Here is a 15,262-nt window from a genome sequence, read left to right as displayed (position 1 = left end):
TTCTCTGTCAAAATGATCTCGCATGCTTCAATAACACTGAGGTCTATTGTATGATCAGGTATCCCGCTGATAAGCTTTTACTTCATTCTCAGTGCATTTGGGATCATTGTCATGTGGAAAAAATGAAGCTTTTGCTAATCAGCCACTTTCCAGATGATATTGCGTGGTGGATAAAATCTGGTGGTACTTTTCTGTGTTGACAATCTTATGACAACACTACTGATTAAAATGCTGCACCAAACCATGACAGCGCCCCCACTGTGTTTTACAGATGGCTGTAGACAGTCACTGTAATATCTCTCCTTTTCATTTATAGATACTGATGTCAGTTTGAACTAAAATGTTTACATTTGGATGAATCACTCCATAAGACACTGTTTTTGTGAAAGCAGCAAAAAAAGGACCTCAAGAAACGAGGGGTGGCTCAAGACTTTTGCACTGTACTGCATGATTATGCTGAATGCTGGCTTCTCGCCTTGCTTTGTCACTGCTCCACTCTGTCTTTACTATTTGGCATTCAATATTTTTTCGTCATTCTATTTTGGGCACCCCCTTAGACAAAGAGGCAGACACACACGGCTCTGCTTACCACGGAAACACACCACCAAAAAGTCAACCAGACAAAGGTCTTCCTGTCAGTACCCCGGCTGACAGTGAAGTCACTGTTTGTTTACAACACTGTGTTGCTAGCGTGAGGTTGCCACAAATGTAAGGCACCAGTAACCTCAGGCTACAGTATGTCCTCGTACACCCACGCACGTGGAAAAAGCAAACACATAACAAACATATTCAGTGATAAATAAATATTAATACTCAGTGTTAAAAGAGAGTAAGAAATCTGATATTAAAGTACTGGCTCCAGGCTCCAGGTAACTGTGTTAGCTGTCAGCCTTGAGATGGACCAGTTCTGAAAAGTCAGGCCTCGTGTGCAGCTTTGTGTCACAATGTCACGGATTGGGCTTTTGAGCCTCTCACCTTTGCACCGTCTGTCTCCTTCTCCTCATGTTGCAGCTGGCTGGTTTCCTGATTTTGCAACTCGTTGCTGTCTGATTGGCTGTTCTCCTCGGTTTCATCATTCGCTTCTGGCTCCGACTGGTCCCTAAAATCAGGCTGCTGCATGCATGCATGGGCAAGTTAATGAAGAAAAAGAAAACAAACAGAAAAGAATCATAGAGGAGAGAGAGAGAGAGAGAGGGAGAGATGGGGGAGGAGGAATTGTGGGGCAAAAATTAAACCAAACAAAAACAAAAACAAGCAAAACAGAGGAAATGACAGAAAGCAGGACAAACAAACACAACAATAAGAAAAAACAATACAACCAAAATGGCTCCTATCAATGTGACAACATTACATAAAAAAATAAACAAAAAAACAGAACAAATAATGACTTATGGGCCTCACAAGACAAAGAAGAGGATGTAGAGGAAGAAGAGCTTGGTCAGAGAAGAGAAGGAAAGAGTGGAGAAGAAAAAGAAGAGGAGGATGGAGGGTAGAATGAACGGCTGAAGGGCGCGACAGAGGGAACGTAACGGGACGCAGAAGAGCGTGAAGGATGGAGAGACCGGGGGGTAAAAACAGCAATGGGGGGAGAGGAGGAAACGGAGAAGGAGAGAGGGCAGAAAAAGACGAATGGGAGGAGAAGAGAAGGAGTAAGGCAGTTAGGATGAAAGGTCAGAGCGAAGGGGCAACAAGGTGAGGAGGAGGAGAAACGGGTTTTGATGCAAGATGTGAAAGGAGTTGGAAGAAAGGGATGTGAGGGGTGCGAGGAAGAGGAGGGGTGAGGAAGTTAGGTGAGGATGTGTGGAGCAGTGGCAAAAAGAAGGTTTGGGGAAAGGTGGGGAAGGGTGAGGTCAAGTGCAGAAATCGATCGGATATGGTGCCCGTGCAGAGAGAAAGAGGGGAGAGGAGAGAGGGAGGAAAAGGGAGATCGGAGGGGGATTGGAACTCAGAATTGGCCTCTAATGGAGTCTAAACATTGCATTTTTACTAGTTTCACTTAAAACTACATAGAATTTCATCACAGCGGCTTCCAAGCAACACCTCGATCAGATCAGAGTAGATACAAATTTCTCTCCATGAAGGCACAACAAAACATTCCAGAGGTCTCCATATTTTGCCTGCTAATAAGTCACGAAAGACTTGAATTTTAAACAAATGGGAAAAAATGGTAATGCAGTGGCAGAATTTACCCCTGACCCACCCTCCCACCCCAACATTACTGTTTGAGTCTCATCAGATTTTATGTAATTTTAAAATGTATTCCCAACAGTTGATGGCGGGAAAATAAAAACGACTCATCACATTATGAAAGGACAAGGCAGCCGAGTAAAGCCAAAGCCTCGACTGATTACTGTTAACTTTTGAAAAAAATCCCATATTGGACTTTTTATGGGCCATCTGATAGTTGAAAATACATTTGGTGCTGAGAGTAAATCCTCAGTGTGTGACAATCGACTGTGCGCCAAGAACTTCCGAGTGGAGCATTTCAAATGAAGCACGATTGGAAATCTTCTTAGAGCGGCTTCACTTTGGCTTTCTGCTGCTTTCGACAAATCAGTTTGGACAACTTGGATTCTCACATCGTCCCTAATCATTTCAACAGCACAGAGTTTTTCTTTCTCCACATTTTGTGCTTGTGACAAAAACGGATCGCTGTGCAGTAAATAGAAACTAATATAAATAAAGTCATAAACCGAAGAGCAACTAAAACACACAGAACACACACAATTGTTCTATTTTTGTTTTTTTTTTTAATTTTCTGTTAAGAGATGATTATTCTGTAGTCAGCTTCTGGCTTCTCTCTGTGTATTTGGTATATATTGATTAAACAGAACTTTATATGAGCTTAATAATGTCACTATATGCATGCATCAAACAGGCTCCATTTGAGGCCTAAAGCAGCAGCTAAATACAGGTTTGGAGACAACTCAACGGCATGCAGAGGACACGGGTAACATCACGTGGAGAGGCTTACACCGGCAGCTCAAATCTGATTTCATCAGAAGTGTTCCTAAAGTCAAGACATCTTTGTTTTTCCCCTTATCTGTAGGGCTTGAATTACTAAAGTTAATTTAAAATGATAAGACAGAAAACAATAACATTTTATTTTAACGTTTGGGATGATTTGAGCGTGCCGTGTAAAGCTCATTCTTCACCGTGAGGAGAAACTAAAGCAGCATGTTGAAATGGAACTGGGAGTGCTGGTCAGCCAAACTAACAGTAGGCACTGAAAGAACAGAGAAATAAACTAGAACAGAAAAATGACAGAAAAGCTTGAAAAAACAAAAACATACGGAATAAAAGAAAAGCGTGACGAGGAGTGAAAAAAGGGGAGTGTTCCTTTTCGTTTACCTTCTCCTCTGCCCTGTTCTGTGGATCCTGGCCGTCTCCAGAGCAGGTGGTGGAGGTGCAAGGCGACTCCCCTTCCACCTCAAGGTCCCTGCCACCCGCTGGGGTCCTACCCAGGCTGTCTACTTTCTCCACAAAGGACTGAAGCTGGCTGTGCAGGGCCTGAAGCCTGCTGGTCAGAGCACCAACGAGAGGACGGTCGGCCAGATCAGACAGCCCTGAGATCTGAGGACGCAGAAATAACTGAACTTATCCCACAGTCATTACTGGCCGTGTGAGGGACAGGCTAGAGTTGATAAACGATAAGCTGCAGGGCTTAATCTGCAGGTGGCTGAACAATCAGTAGCAAAAAAATTCCAGAGAGAACGACGCAGACATTTGTCTCCTAGGCTACGGTGTTTCACACTCTTGCAGTAACCCTTTCATCTCAATCAAAGAAATGCAAAAAGCTCCACTTTGCCACTATTTAAAATGCTCATGAACTCACTGAGAAGCTGCGTCTTTTAATCTGAAGAACAACAAGAGACAAAACAGAGGACACGTACCTGGCTGTGAGGCTGCGGTTTCTCCAGATCACACGGCTCTGCTGCCTCACTGTTGCAGACCTTGTGAAAGATGGATGGGGATGAAGAGAGGCAGTTCGACTCGGGGGAGGTCAGGAGCTGTATAGCTGTAGAAACCAAGCGAGCCTGGTCCCTCATGGCTAGCAAGGCATCATGGTCCTTCTGCCCCAGGCACACAGGCAGCGATGTTGTGGCGTCAGCATTGTCCTCAATCTTCTTTTTCTGTTCCTTAATCTCAAGGGCGTCGTTCTCACCCCCTACCGGCTCTTTGCGCTGGGGTGGACTGATGGAAGAACAAAAAGGTTTTGGTGTTAACAGCTGATATGTGGTGCATATATTTTGCAGTTTTTCTGCAAAATATTTAAACATATATTGATGTTTCCCACAGGATAAATGCTTCCCTTTCAATCCCTGTAATATTGTTCTGATTCCGTTATTAACACTGTTTTGATTTGGCTGTTGGGCCTTAATGTGAGGCCGTCTGTCTGTCAGCTAAAGCCCAGCCCAAACCGACTCATGCAACCAGACAGGAATCCCCAAAACAGCAGCAAATCAAAGTGTTGCAATGGTCCAATCAAAGTAGAGATGTGAACCTGATTAAAAAGCTTAGGAGAGCTGCGCAATAAACCTGCAAAGCCCAATGAACCGAAGCAACGTCATAAAGAAGAGTGGGCCAAAATTTCTCCACAATGATATGAGAGACTGAAGTCATACAAGTTACTCCTATTAAAGCTGTTGTATAAGCTGCTGAATGATAGCAGCTTTTTCACCGGACTCTATGCACTCATATGAAAAACATTCTTTTTTACATGACTGTAGCTGGATTGGAGAACGCGGTACACCTGCTAAATATCAGCATGCTTGTGTTATCACTGTTTACAAGCCACATGCTCAGATCAGCTACCATCAGCACTGGCTCATAAAGTCTTTTAAGTCCAGTTCCAATGTTCACTCAACGCCCAAAACACCAAACCCTCACAGGCTTGAATGACGTCGCCTGTGTGTGCAGCAGCAGTGCCACAGTGTGTGAGTTCATGAGCCTGCAAATAGTATTAATAGAGCATTTTGAGACATATTGCAATGATGTTCCCTTGACAACGCCACAACATGTTTCCTATAATTGTGGGCGTGAGACTTTCTTCTTTTACATTTTTTAGTTAATGGACCAGATCTACTTGAACAACATGGATGCTCCTGTGATCGTTTCCTTATCATTATGTCTGCTCGTCTATAATTACGATCAGGAAGCCCGTGTTTCGCCACACTGTTATGAAATTTGTGTAATTCCATTTAGGTAAAATTTGCAGAAATGCAGACTTATAGAAATTAGATAAAAGACTCAAAATGTCAACTTTAGAGCTTTTTGGCATGTTATTTTCACAGTGGGACACCCTTAAGTCCTCACGATTGAAAGAAAACGTGACTCAAAATCTGTGAATCTGTAAGTGTGGAGGCTGGGATTGGGCCTAAGTCTTGTTAGCAGACTGAGGCCCAGTCTGATGGCTGTATTATGACAAATCTGCTTTTTGAAGGTGACTTTCTCTTGATCATTTTTGAGTTCCACTCAGTTCCACCCAAAAATGTTGAAAAGCGAACAGGAAAAGAGAAAATATGAAATTACCTGCTGGGGAGGCACTCAGCTGAGTCTCCAGCCTCTGCATCCGTCTCCAGGGCCAGTCTTAATGAAGAGGAGGAGGATGAAGAGGCGGGAGAGTGATAGGAAGCCAGATCACAGCGCTGCAGGTTGGACAGAAGCACGCGATTCTCATACTGAAGCTTCTTCACCTTCCCGCTTAGTTCTCCAATCTGAAGCGTCGCCATTCGGAGCTCCTCCTCCTGAGTCGGGGTGTCAGTGCTGATAAGCACCGACCCTTCCTGTAACGTGTGCACCGGACTGTCGTTGAGCATCCCGTCTGTCAGCGACATTAATGAGTTGGACGACAGCGCGGATGCAGGAGGCGGGAGCTCAGATTTATAGCGGTTTATCTCGTTCATCAGAAGTTTATTTTGTTCCTCCATCTCAATGAGAGACCTCCTCAGCAGCTCTGCCTCTTCCTCCACAAACTGCAGGTGTCTCTGGAGCTCCATGACGTTTTCAGATGAAGCCCCGCCGCCAAGCACCATGGCCCCTCCTGTGAGGCCGAGGCCTGCCCCAAGACCTCCGCCAACACCACTGAGTTCTTGAGGACCATCTAAGGGGAAAAGCAACAAAAGTTAGATGCTAAAACAAACAAGGGCAAAAATTAAAACAAAAGAACATATTTTTGGTATCTTCCTTGAGTCTTTGCACTGTATGCTAACTGGCTACTGACTCTAGCCTCATCTTTACTACACAGCTAACAAGGACATATCAATCTTATCATCCAAGCAGCAAAATCAGTGAATTTACAAAACAGTCTCAAAAGCAATTTAACAATATAAAACGAAAAGAAAAAATGAAAATAAACAAGTTAAGGACCTAATATACAGTAAAGCCTGAGCTTTTAGATCACTGGGTTGGCTTTTACAAAAATCTGCCTTACTTCAGTCAGGAATTTAATCACTTTAGTATCCAGGTTTTCAACTTCAGTAAAGAAAACATTATATTCATCTGCAGTATTTTATATGAGCAGTATGGCTCTGTCTGCCCTTGAAAGCCTAAGGGAAAGCATACCTTCCTGCCCTTCTGTGCACATACATTAAAAGCCTGAGGCAGAGACAGCAGAACGGAGAGTCCAGAGTACAAAACAGAGCAGGTAAAAGGCAAATAAAACCCCATGATGTTGATTAGGTCAGATACACCTTCACAAGGAGCAGCTAAAGTGCAGGTGGGTTGCAAAGAGGCTTGGATATCTACAAAATTTACAACTGAAGTTGAAGAACATCAGCTCATGGATCTGGCTTGGCATGCCTCAGCTAATGTTATGCAATACGTGACAGACACAAGTATATATGAGGTCATTATTTACTGAAAGGAGCCAGCATATCAGCATATGTCTTTTCCCTAATTTAGCCACTTCCTGTGTAAGATTTCTAAATACAAAATGTTTCCTGTTGATTTAAGATAATCTACACCTCCAGGCGGGTGGAAGATCAGACGAAAAATGGACCACAGAATAATTAAACGATGAGACAAACCACCTTGCGGGCCCTTCATGTCGTCCATCTCAGCCCGTAACCCCCTGTTCTCCACCTCCAGCTCCACAATGCGTCGACTCAGTAGGTTAGCCTCCTCCTCGACCAGCTTTAGGTGGACTCTGATTTCTGCCTCACGGGTGTGGGGGGAGTCGGCAACCTTACAGATGAGATGAGCAGAGAAAAGTAATTCACCTCCTAATTCTTCATGCTTTCATTTTCAATAATGCAAACTGGCTCAAATGTCTCTGTAGCAAATTGTGAAGTATTTCCAGGAGCCCCATCGTTTCCTCACCTCCTCCACGGTGAGGGAGGCGTTGATGTCTCCGTAGAGCGACCTGTACTTGGCCAGCTCCTCCTTCATGGCCTCGCTGTCCTTCACCAGTTTGGTCAGCTTCTTGCACATCAGGGCTGATTCCTCTTTGGCAAAGTGGAGTTGACATTTCAGGTCTGAACTGTCCTCCTGCAGCGACGGGACAAGACGAAAAGAGAGCACAAAGGTGACGACGCTATAAAAAGTGCTGCATCACAAAGACACCAAAATGCACACAAGCGCGTTATGGAAATGTCAGAGGGCTGTGTCGTTATTTGAGTATCGAATCATCTGCATTAAAAATAAAAATTAATTCAGATTCAAAAGTGCATAAGACTAAATGATAAAAAATAATGAAATCACATAAATTTAATAAAAGCACCAGTTGTTTGGGTCTAAGATATAACTGAGAGTCCCCCTCAGGCCTTTCAGTGTAATTGTAAAAATGCAACGGCAGTCCATCATATGATTAGAAAGTCATAAAAATATAATTAGCTGTTGCTAAGCTGTGTTATATGTGTTACAATAAATAAATGATAACAAAAAGATAATTAAATAATGCTCCATTAGTATAATTTATGCAAAAGTTTTAATGGAAAAGTGAATGAAGACAAGTAAATGAGAGAAAAAAAGAGTAGATAAGGTTCAGTGAGTAAACAACAGACAGTCTAGCTTTGACATAGGTTATACAGAGCTGAACGAAGTGACACACACAAAGTCAGAGCTGCAGACACACTCAGACACACAACAAGAGAACCGGTCAGATCACTTCATGAACAGAGTGCAGCCTCCAGACTGAGACCTGGACGGCATTAAAGGTTAAGATGAATCATCTGAGGACTGATTTATATTCTGATGTTCATAAGTTTAATATCTTGGGCTCTGTATTTCTGTCAGCTTGCTGGTAAAAAAGAAAAAACTAAACAAAACAGTGCAACATTAAGCCCATGCTGGCTAATGGTGAAACATTATGGTGCCTTTTTCAAGGTCTTTATAGTCTCTCAAAATAACTATATAAATCCACAAGTACTGTATAATAACCCGATTCAATTTTCCTAGAAATAAAAAAGTCAAAAGACGTCTCTCTGTGCTGTTATCCTAAACTCAGTACTAAGCCTTGTCGACCTGAGGTGACCCCGTGCAGCCATTCCTCAGACGCAGCTCCGTGGTTGTATTTGTTTTACGGCCTGTGGAGCGATTCCAACCACATTAAGCTCGACGAGGGCCGGCGAATTTACAGCCATTTATGGTATGTGGCTTGGAATGGGAGCCCGGGCCCGGCTTGTGTTAGCAGCCAGAGAGATGGCGGTGTAGATAATTACCTTCACTGCAAACACCTTCTGTGGTGATTTGTTAGCCTGCTGAGTTTTTATTCTGCATCTGTGTACTTTGTTCTTGTGTAAAACCTGAGCTCCTACACCGCTTACTTCTTTAGTCCCTTTTTTTCACAGACGGGGAAATAAGTCTTTGGGCGGTGTTTAAACTCTTCTAATGACTCAGAAGATTAATGAGGGGGGATCGACTCAAAAACAGTGGAGGAAAAAGCTACAGAATCAAAAGGAAGGAGAGACTGAAAGTGTAATCTTGAGACTTGAGCTGTATTCCCCAAGCAAACAAGAACTGAGTAGGTAAGGATTACAGGAAGTACAAACACCTGCAGGACAAGATGGAGAAGAGTAAAGATGAGAAGGAAGAAGGGAACTGCTGATCTGTCTGCTTCAAACTGCAAGCAGCCCGTTTGGATAGCTAAGAGTGTGATCCCCAGAGGAAATCGCTCAAAATAAGCAGAGACGCGCAAACAACAAAGTCATGAGTTGTGAGGCCAAAACACAGAAAGGATGAGAAGTTTCCTAACTTGACACATTCAGGGTCTATTCTGAAGTTTAAAACAGAAGTGAAGGTTTGGACTGAAACAAATAATAAGACATACGGAGGAGGTGTTCGGGTTTTTCTAGTGGTGACTGAAATATCCGCATTTGTATTTATTTGTTTGCCTGCTTTCAATTATTATCGTAAAATGACTGTCACTGTAATGAGACCATAACAATTCCTCATGGCATGTTCCATATGCATGCTACACTTTACAATATCATACTCTAATGCAGGGTATCATTTATGTGTGGGAACGTTCATGGAGGGCAGCTTTTCATAATTATATCAGCGCTGTTCTGCTTTTCCTGCTCGATCAGGGCTAATAACAGCCATAGCCCACCTGCAGCACATGCGATTACATTTCCAGAGAGGTGACAGTTGCCTGCGGCGATGCTGACACTAAAAGCTACACCACAATATGATACAGTTTAATATCTATATTTCATATCTTTAGCTGTTATCGTTAGCTGTGGATGTCTGGACAGGCAGGAATGGAGCTTCGCTGTAATAAATAGGAATGTCCTGAATGAATGCTTACCTATTAAAGAAAGCTGTATTATATCACAGCCTTGCAGATGCTTTTGGAGGAGTTATACTCTGTGTTCGCACAGAGCGGTATAGCTCTGTAAAGGTTTCCCTCCGTCCCTGAAACCTACAGACGTAACTTCTCACGCTCGTCATTCATATCAATGCCACTCGCTCTCCTGCTATAAGTGTCTCAAACTGCAACGCATTGTGTCTCGTATTGATTTGTTAAACCTTCTGGAGTAACACACAGACGTGTGCGAGCGTGCTCGGTCCTTACCTGTGGGCCGAGCTTCTTGTCAGGTTTGTTGTTGGGTCGTGCTCCTCGTTTCTTCTGGGAGTTCTGAAACAAAGACACACACAGAGCCTTATTAGTAAGACTTGACACCACATCGACTGTGAACTGTTTCAATAAAATGAAGAATGGATTCAGTCTGAAAGGAAGACGAGAGAGCAGGGACTTAGGACCATCAAAAAAGTGGTGATCTGAACTGTCAGCATCACTGTTGTTTTGTGCAGCAAATGGGACATCATTTTTGGGTTCTTTTGCACTTTAACGTCACTAAATAACAGATTTAAGTCAGTGTAACTGCATGAAGCCGCAGTCTAAAGTCTAAATACCGGAAAAACAGCTACCTTGGCTTTGACCAAAGGTGACCACGTTGGACTGCCAGCATCTTTTAGGTTCACTAATTACCATGTTCTATTGTGTTTGTTTAATATGTAGAAAATTGATGGATATTTGAGGCTAATAATCCCTTTCCTATGTCAAAACATCCAAGTTAAAAACATTAAAAATTCCATTTACAGCATAGTGCAGTGTAGCTTTCCTTTCAAATGATTTTTTTCCTTTCTTTTAAAACCCATTCAGAGTTTATTGAGGCTTAAAGGTAGGACTGAGGTTGCTGCCACAAAAAGATGCATGCGTAGAACAAATTGGGTTTTCTCTACTACTACAAGAGCAGTCACAATGTATAAATGTCAAGGACTTAAAGTGTGAAAGGCAACAACAGAGAAAAAGCCCTTTTTACACACATAAAGAGCAAAATCAGACTTCTAGTGTGGACCGGATAAGGACATTAGTCATTCCTGGTTTTTAAAAAATGGTGTCAGCACAAACATTGATGTTGTGTCTTCAAAAGTACAGAAGGTAATGGATGATGAGACATTGGATACATTGGATACAAATCTGCTTTTTAGGCAGATTTAGGCCTGCATTACAATTAGAATTAGGCAAATATATTTAAAATACTCAAAACCTATTTTTTAAAATTCATCATGACTGCCATTAATGGGCACACCGGAGTCATTAAATGCTTTTCTTATCCATCTGTGCTTGATGTGTACCTGTAAGTGGCAAAATATCCAGACCATCTTTGTTTGAGCAGCTCTTTTCTTGTTATCTTATTTTGTACAAACAATACACTATTGTATGTACAGGAGCAAATCTGAGCCTTAATCTGCAACTGAAACTACATCAGAGAAGTATGAACCTCATTCCAGAGCCTTATACGCCACACACACACACACACACACACACACACACACACACACACACACACACAGAGAAATATGAAATTCCAAACACACTCTTTCATATGACACACTTCCTCTCCCTCTTGGGCTAAGCTTTGGATGTCACTGCAGTGGTGATGTGTATCATTTCTGTGGAGATTTGAATCAACACTGATAAGAGCGTGGAATTACAGCTGTGAGGTGGAGGTACAAGCGCTGGAATAAAGAGACACACACACACATCATCCTCTGTTCGTCCAAGTGTCTTCCCAGTGCATCAGACTATCATAAATCATCATCCTTCCCTCTCTTTACAGCCAATCATCACACATACACATGCACACACAGGACAGACGCTGCAGTGCAAGCAGCCAAGCTCATCTGGCTCACTCCGTTTCCATGGAAACAAGCTACTGTGCAATGAGAACTGCCGACAACAAAAGAAAGAAACGGAGGGATGAATAGAACAAAAAGGTGATAAAGGACGACATAAATATATAAACAAATGCTACTGTTTGGGTCATTTTTTAGATCTACAATGTCGTTTTTAATTTTCCCCAAATGACCAGGCTTTAAGTGAATTATTAAAATGCTCCGCGGACACTATCAAGCACAGAGGAAATTTCAAAATATTTCATCTTATAACCAGGTGTATTGCAGCGAAGCATCAGACTGAAGGACATTTATCTATTTGTTGGACTTATCCATCCATCACTGCTTTTTGTATTTTCATCCATTCTGCTCTTTCATTTCTTCCAAGTGCTCCACTCATTATTCTTTGGGCTATTTCCTGACTTTTAATTTTTCATCTTTCCATGTCCTCCTTTACTCTCCCAACCCATTTTATAACCAGTTTATTGAGTGCAAACAGTGGTTAAAAGCTCTGAACTCACTGATCGACAGGCCTGGCTGATAATGGAACCATTGATTCTGGCTGGAGGTTGAACAGATGTCAGAACTGTTGGATCAGGTTTTCAGCTGGGCAGCAATCACTGCGATCCGCGAATTTCCAGCAACAGCAAACGCTGCTCTGTCTGACAAATTGTCATTGGAGTTGAAAATGCAGTAAATGAAAAGTTCCTAAAACCTTTTATGAGGAAAGGTGAGCAGCAATCTCCCGAGTTAAAAAGTGAGGCCAATGAGGAAAAGGGCCAAAAAGTGCAGTTCTGTAAACGACCACTTAAAGCTGGCTTCTAGCTGAGTTCTGATATGGATTTCTCTTATACCAGACAAGTAAAAGGGGGCTGCTGTCCCCACATGGGAGGCAAAATGACATTTTGATGTTAGAGACATTTAGAGACACATCATTGATCACAGCAGCAGGAAAAGTATAGCTGTATTGCAATACATCTGCCCCATTCAGTTGTCCCATTAGGTAGTGACTTTGTGGAACAACCTAATATATATATGATACAGTGTCACAGAGTAACTGCAGGCCAGCCAGCGTATACAATAATAGGAGAGAGAATTCTGGCATATTTTATTATTTACTTGAGTACATTTCCTGTCTGCATATCTGTTATTTTCCAGTGTGCCTGACTTGTTTAAACCTGCTTTACCTGTTGATTCTTTGGCGAGCTGGGCAGGAGCACAACAAGCTCTAAAGAATACGAACTGATATGTTAGGAAACTGTTGCACATTTGCAATAATCCAACAGACTGTCAGTCATCTGTGTGATCCTCTGACTCTTTACACAACGGAAAACAAAAAAACTAGCAAACTAGCAGTAAAAGCTGACAAATGCCCGGACAGGCTGGATTGCAGAAACTGATAAACCATTATGTCAGAGGTTCTTCTCGCTGCAATTTGCATCAACGGGCATAAAGCTGACCAAACTATCAGCTTAACAGCTAAAGCGAGAACTTCACTGTCTGAAGCTGGAATAAAAGGATGGTGATGGCAGCTGTCCTTTTAAATATAGTAAATATATATGTTTCTGCTGATCATTGATGCAATGACATTAACATTAACTACCTCAAATATAATGATCAGTCATTACCCTTCAATATAAAAGACAACCTAACATATTTCTATTCCTTTTCCTGGCACCCCGGTTTATTTGATGTGCACACCCTCATTTTCACATAAGCATGCTTTGAAATGTTCATTATTATTTTATGTAAAAGCACACACACTGTGCCTGAGCCTGGTTCTCATGTTTCTCAGCCTGTAGGTCTACGGTTACGCTGCAGATACGGTAACAAGTCAACTTCCATGTTATCTGATAACATATTTAATAGCGTCTGACTGCTGCCTCTGCTTTTTCAGCAGCAGCAAAGGTTGTGTCAGGATTTATTTTACAGTGACCCCACTGTTGATCCTGCAGCAGAAATGCTGATGAAAGGGGCGATGGAGACAGATAAAAAAAATGTGAGGGGGAAATGATGACATATCCAGAGAGCGCCAAAAGGAGGAGCAAATAGATGGATTTTCAAAGTCAAACACTATTGCCTGAGTAAACCTCAGGATGAAGGGGAAAGATCAGGACAGAGAGGGAAAGAGGAAGAGATGGCCAGTGACAAAGAGACAGAAAGCAACAACAATGGCAGAGGAAGAAAAAAGGGAACGTGAAAGAGAGAAATGTTGTCATTCCTCTGTCATGGATGAAGAGTCACAGCAGTGTAAACTTTTCTCCTTCCAATCCAATCCGATCTACAGCTCATCCAGCCATGGCGTATGGTACTGCAGAGCAGGGTGGGATCAAACGCGGTGAGACAAACACCCGAAGGAAAGTTGGGACAGTCTGGAAGAGGGCCATGAAAAATGTTTAAAATGTTTGGCAGCTAATGAGGAACGGCAAAACCTAAACAAAGCAATGCTGCAATTCATGATGTGGCAATTACAACATCTGTAAAGGGCAAAAAATTTAAAAATGTGAGCGAATAAGAATCAAATAAAATCTACTTTATTGTGATGTTACTGTTGCTGAGAGCTTGAGAGACTGGAGAGAAAGAAACTGACATGCTTTCTGAGTGGAAATGGTTTTAGCAGCGAGTGAGGTTACGGCCCGTCACACAGGTTAACTGACAATACATGACACTGCTCCTGGAGAACGAGGGGGAGAGAGAGGAGACTGCAAAGAAATCAGATTTGCTTTCAGTGTACAGACTCACTTAAACCAACCGGGCATGAAACCCTGGGCGTGACACAGCAGAGAGGAAAGGACTTCTAGAAAGAAATGGACTGTAAGGACAGGAGTCTAACTTTGTCTTTACACCCACAAACTGAGGGCCTTTTTTCTGGTCCCACTCTCTGCCTCTATACACGGATGGACGGATTTAAAGGTGTACGCTGGCTGCACACACGGCATCTGTGGGGATCAAACTCTTAACCTGGGCTACAAAACTCACTGTTCAACTGTCCAACATTTTTCAACTGTGACATTTTCAAGCTATTTGCTGATTTCATAGATTAGTTCACAACAGTTTTGATGCAGGGGTATCCTTTTATTTTGTTTTTCGAGTAGACACGGCAGAGCAAAGGTGTGCCTCATATCCCTGTGTTGTTTCCACATTATCGTAATAACGTTGGTCCAGGATCAACATTGCACTGACCAATCATGTGGATGTGATGTGATAGCTTTGCAATGTGGGGAGAAAAAATGAAAAAATAAATCCTCTGTTTATATAAATGGTAAATGGCCTGTATTTGTATAGCGCTTTACACATCCAGTCATCCACCCAATCACACACACACACTGGTGATGGCAAGCTACATTGTAGCCACAGCCACCCTGGGGCGCACTGACAGAGGCGAGGCTGCGGGACACTGGCGCCACCGGGCCCTCTGACCACCACCAGTAGGTAACGGGTGAAGTGTCTTGCCCAAGGACACAACGACCAAGACTGTCCAAGCTGGGGCTCAAACTGGCAACCGTCCGATTACAAGGCGAACTCCCAACTCTTGAGCCACCATCGCCCCATGAAATGTATAAAACTCTCCTGGAACAAATGGTTAGCATTTAATGCTAACCGAACGCTCCGATAACATCCCTGGTCAGTTGCAATGTTA

At 42.6% G+C, this 15,262-nt stretch overlaps 1 protein-coding gene across 2 annotated transcripts in view; it reads right to left on the bottom strand.

Annotated features, from left to right (window-relative positions):
* The window catches only part of mtcl2 (microtubule crosslinking factor 2), an 86,972-nt gene that overhangs the window by 19,483 nt on the left and 52,227 nt on the right, over nt 1–15,262 (bottom strand). The window contains exons 5-11 of one of the 2 annotated variants that reach the window (XM_013277643.3): nt 10,016–10,078; nt 7,321–7,488; nt 7,032–7,185; nt 5,533–6,103; nt 3,894–4,194; nt 3,352–3,573; nt 976–1,113 (exon numbers count right to left, since the gene is read on the bottom strand). In XM_013277643.3, coding sequence (XP_013133097.2) covers nt 976–1,113; nt 3,352–3,573; nt 3,894–4,194; nt 5,533–6,103; nt 7,032–7,185; nt 7,321–7,488; nt 10,016–10,078 — 1,617 coding nt within the window. The remainder of the gene's footprint in view (nt 1–975; nt 1,114–3,351; nt 3,574–3,893; nt 4,195–5,532; nt 6,104–7,031; nt 7,186–7,320; nt 7,489–10,015; nt 10,079–15,262) is intronic. The other variant, XM_013277644.3, reaches the window with a different exon arrangement.

The sequence above is a fragment of the Oreochromis niloticus genome, linkage group LG20 (genome assembly GCF_001858045.2).
Source record: "Oreochromis niloticus isolate F11D_XX linkage group LG20, O_niloticus_UMD_NMBU, whole genome shotgun sequence".
Classification (NCBI taxonomy): domain Eukaryota; kingdom Metazoa; phylum Chordata; class Actinopteri; order Cichliformes; family Cichlidae; genus Oreochromis; species Oreochromis niloticus.
Note: the sequence above shows the minus strand (reverse complement) of the source record. Positions and strands in the feature narration are given on the sequence as shown.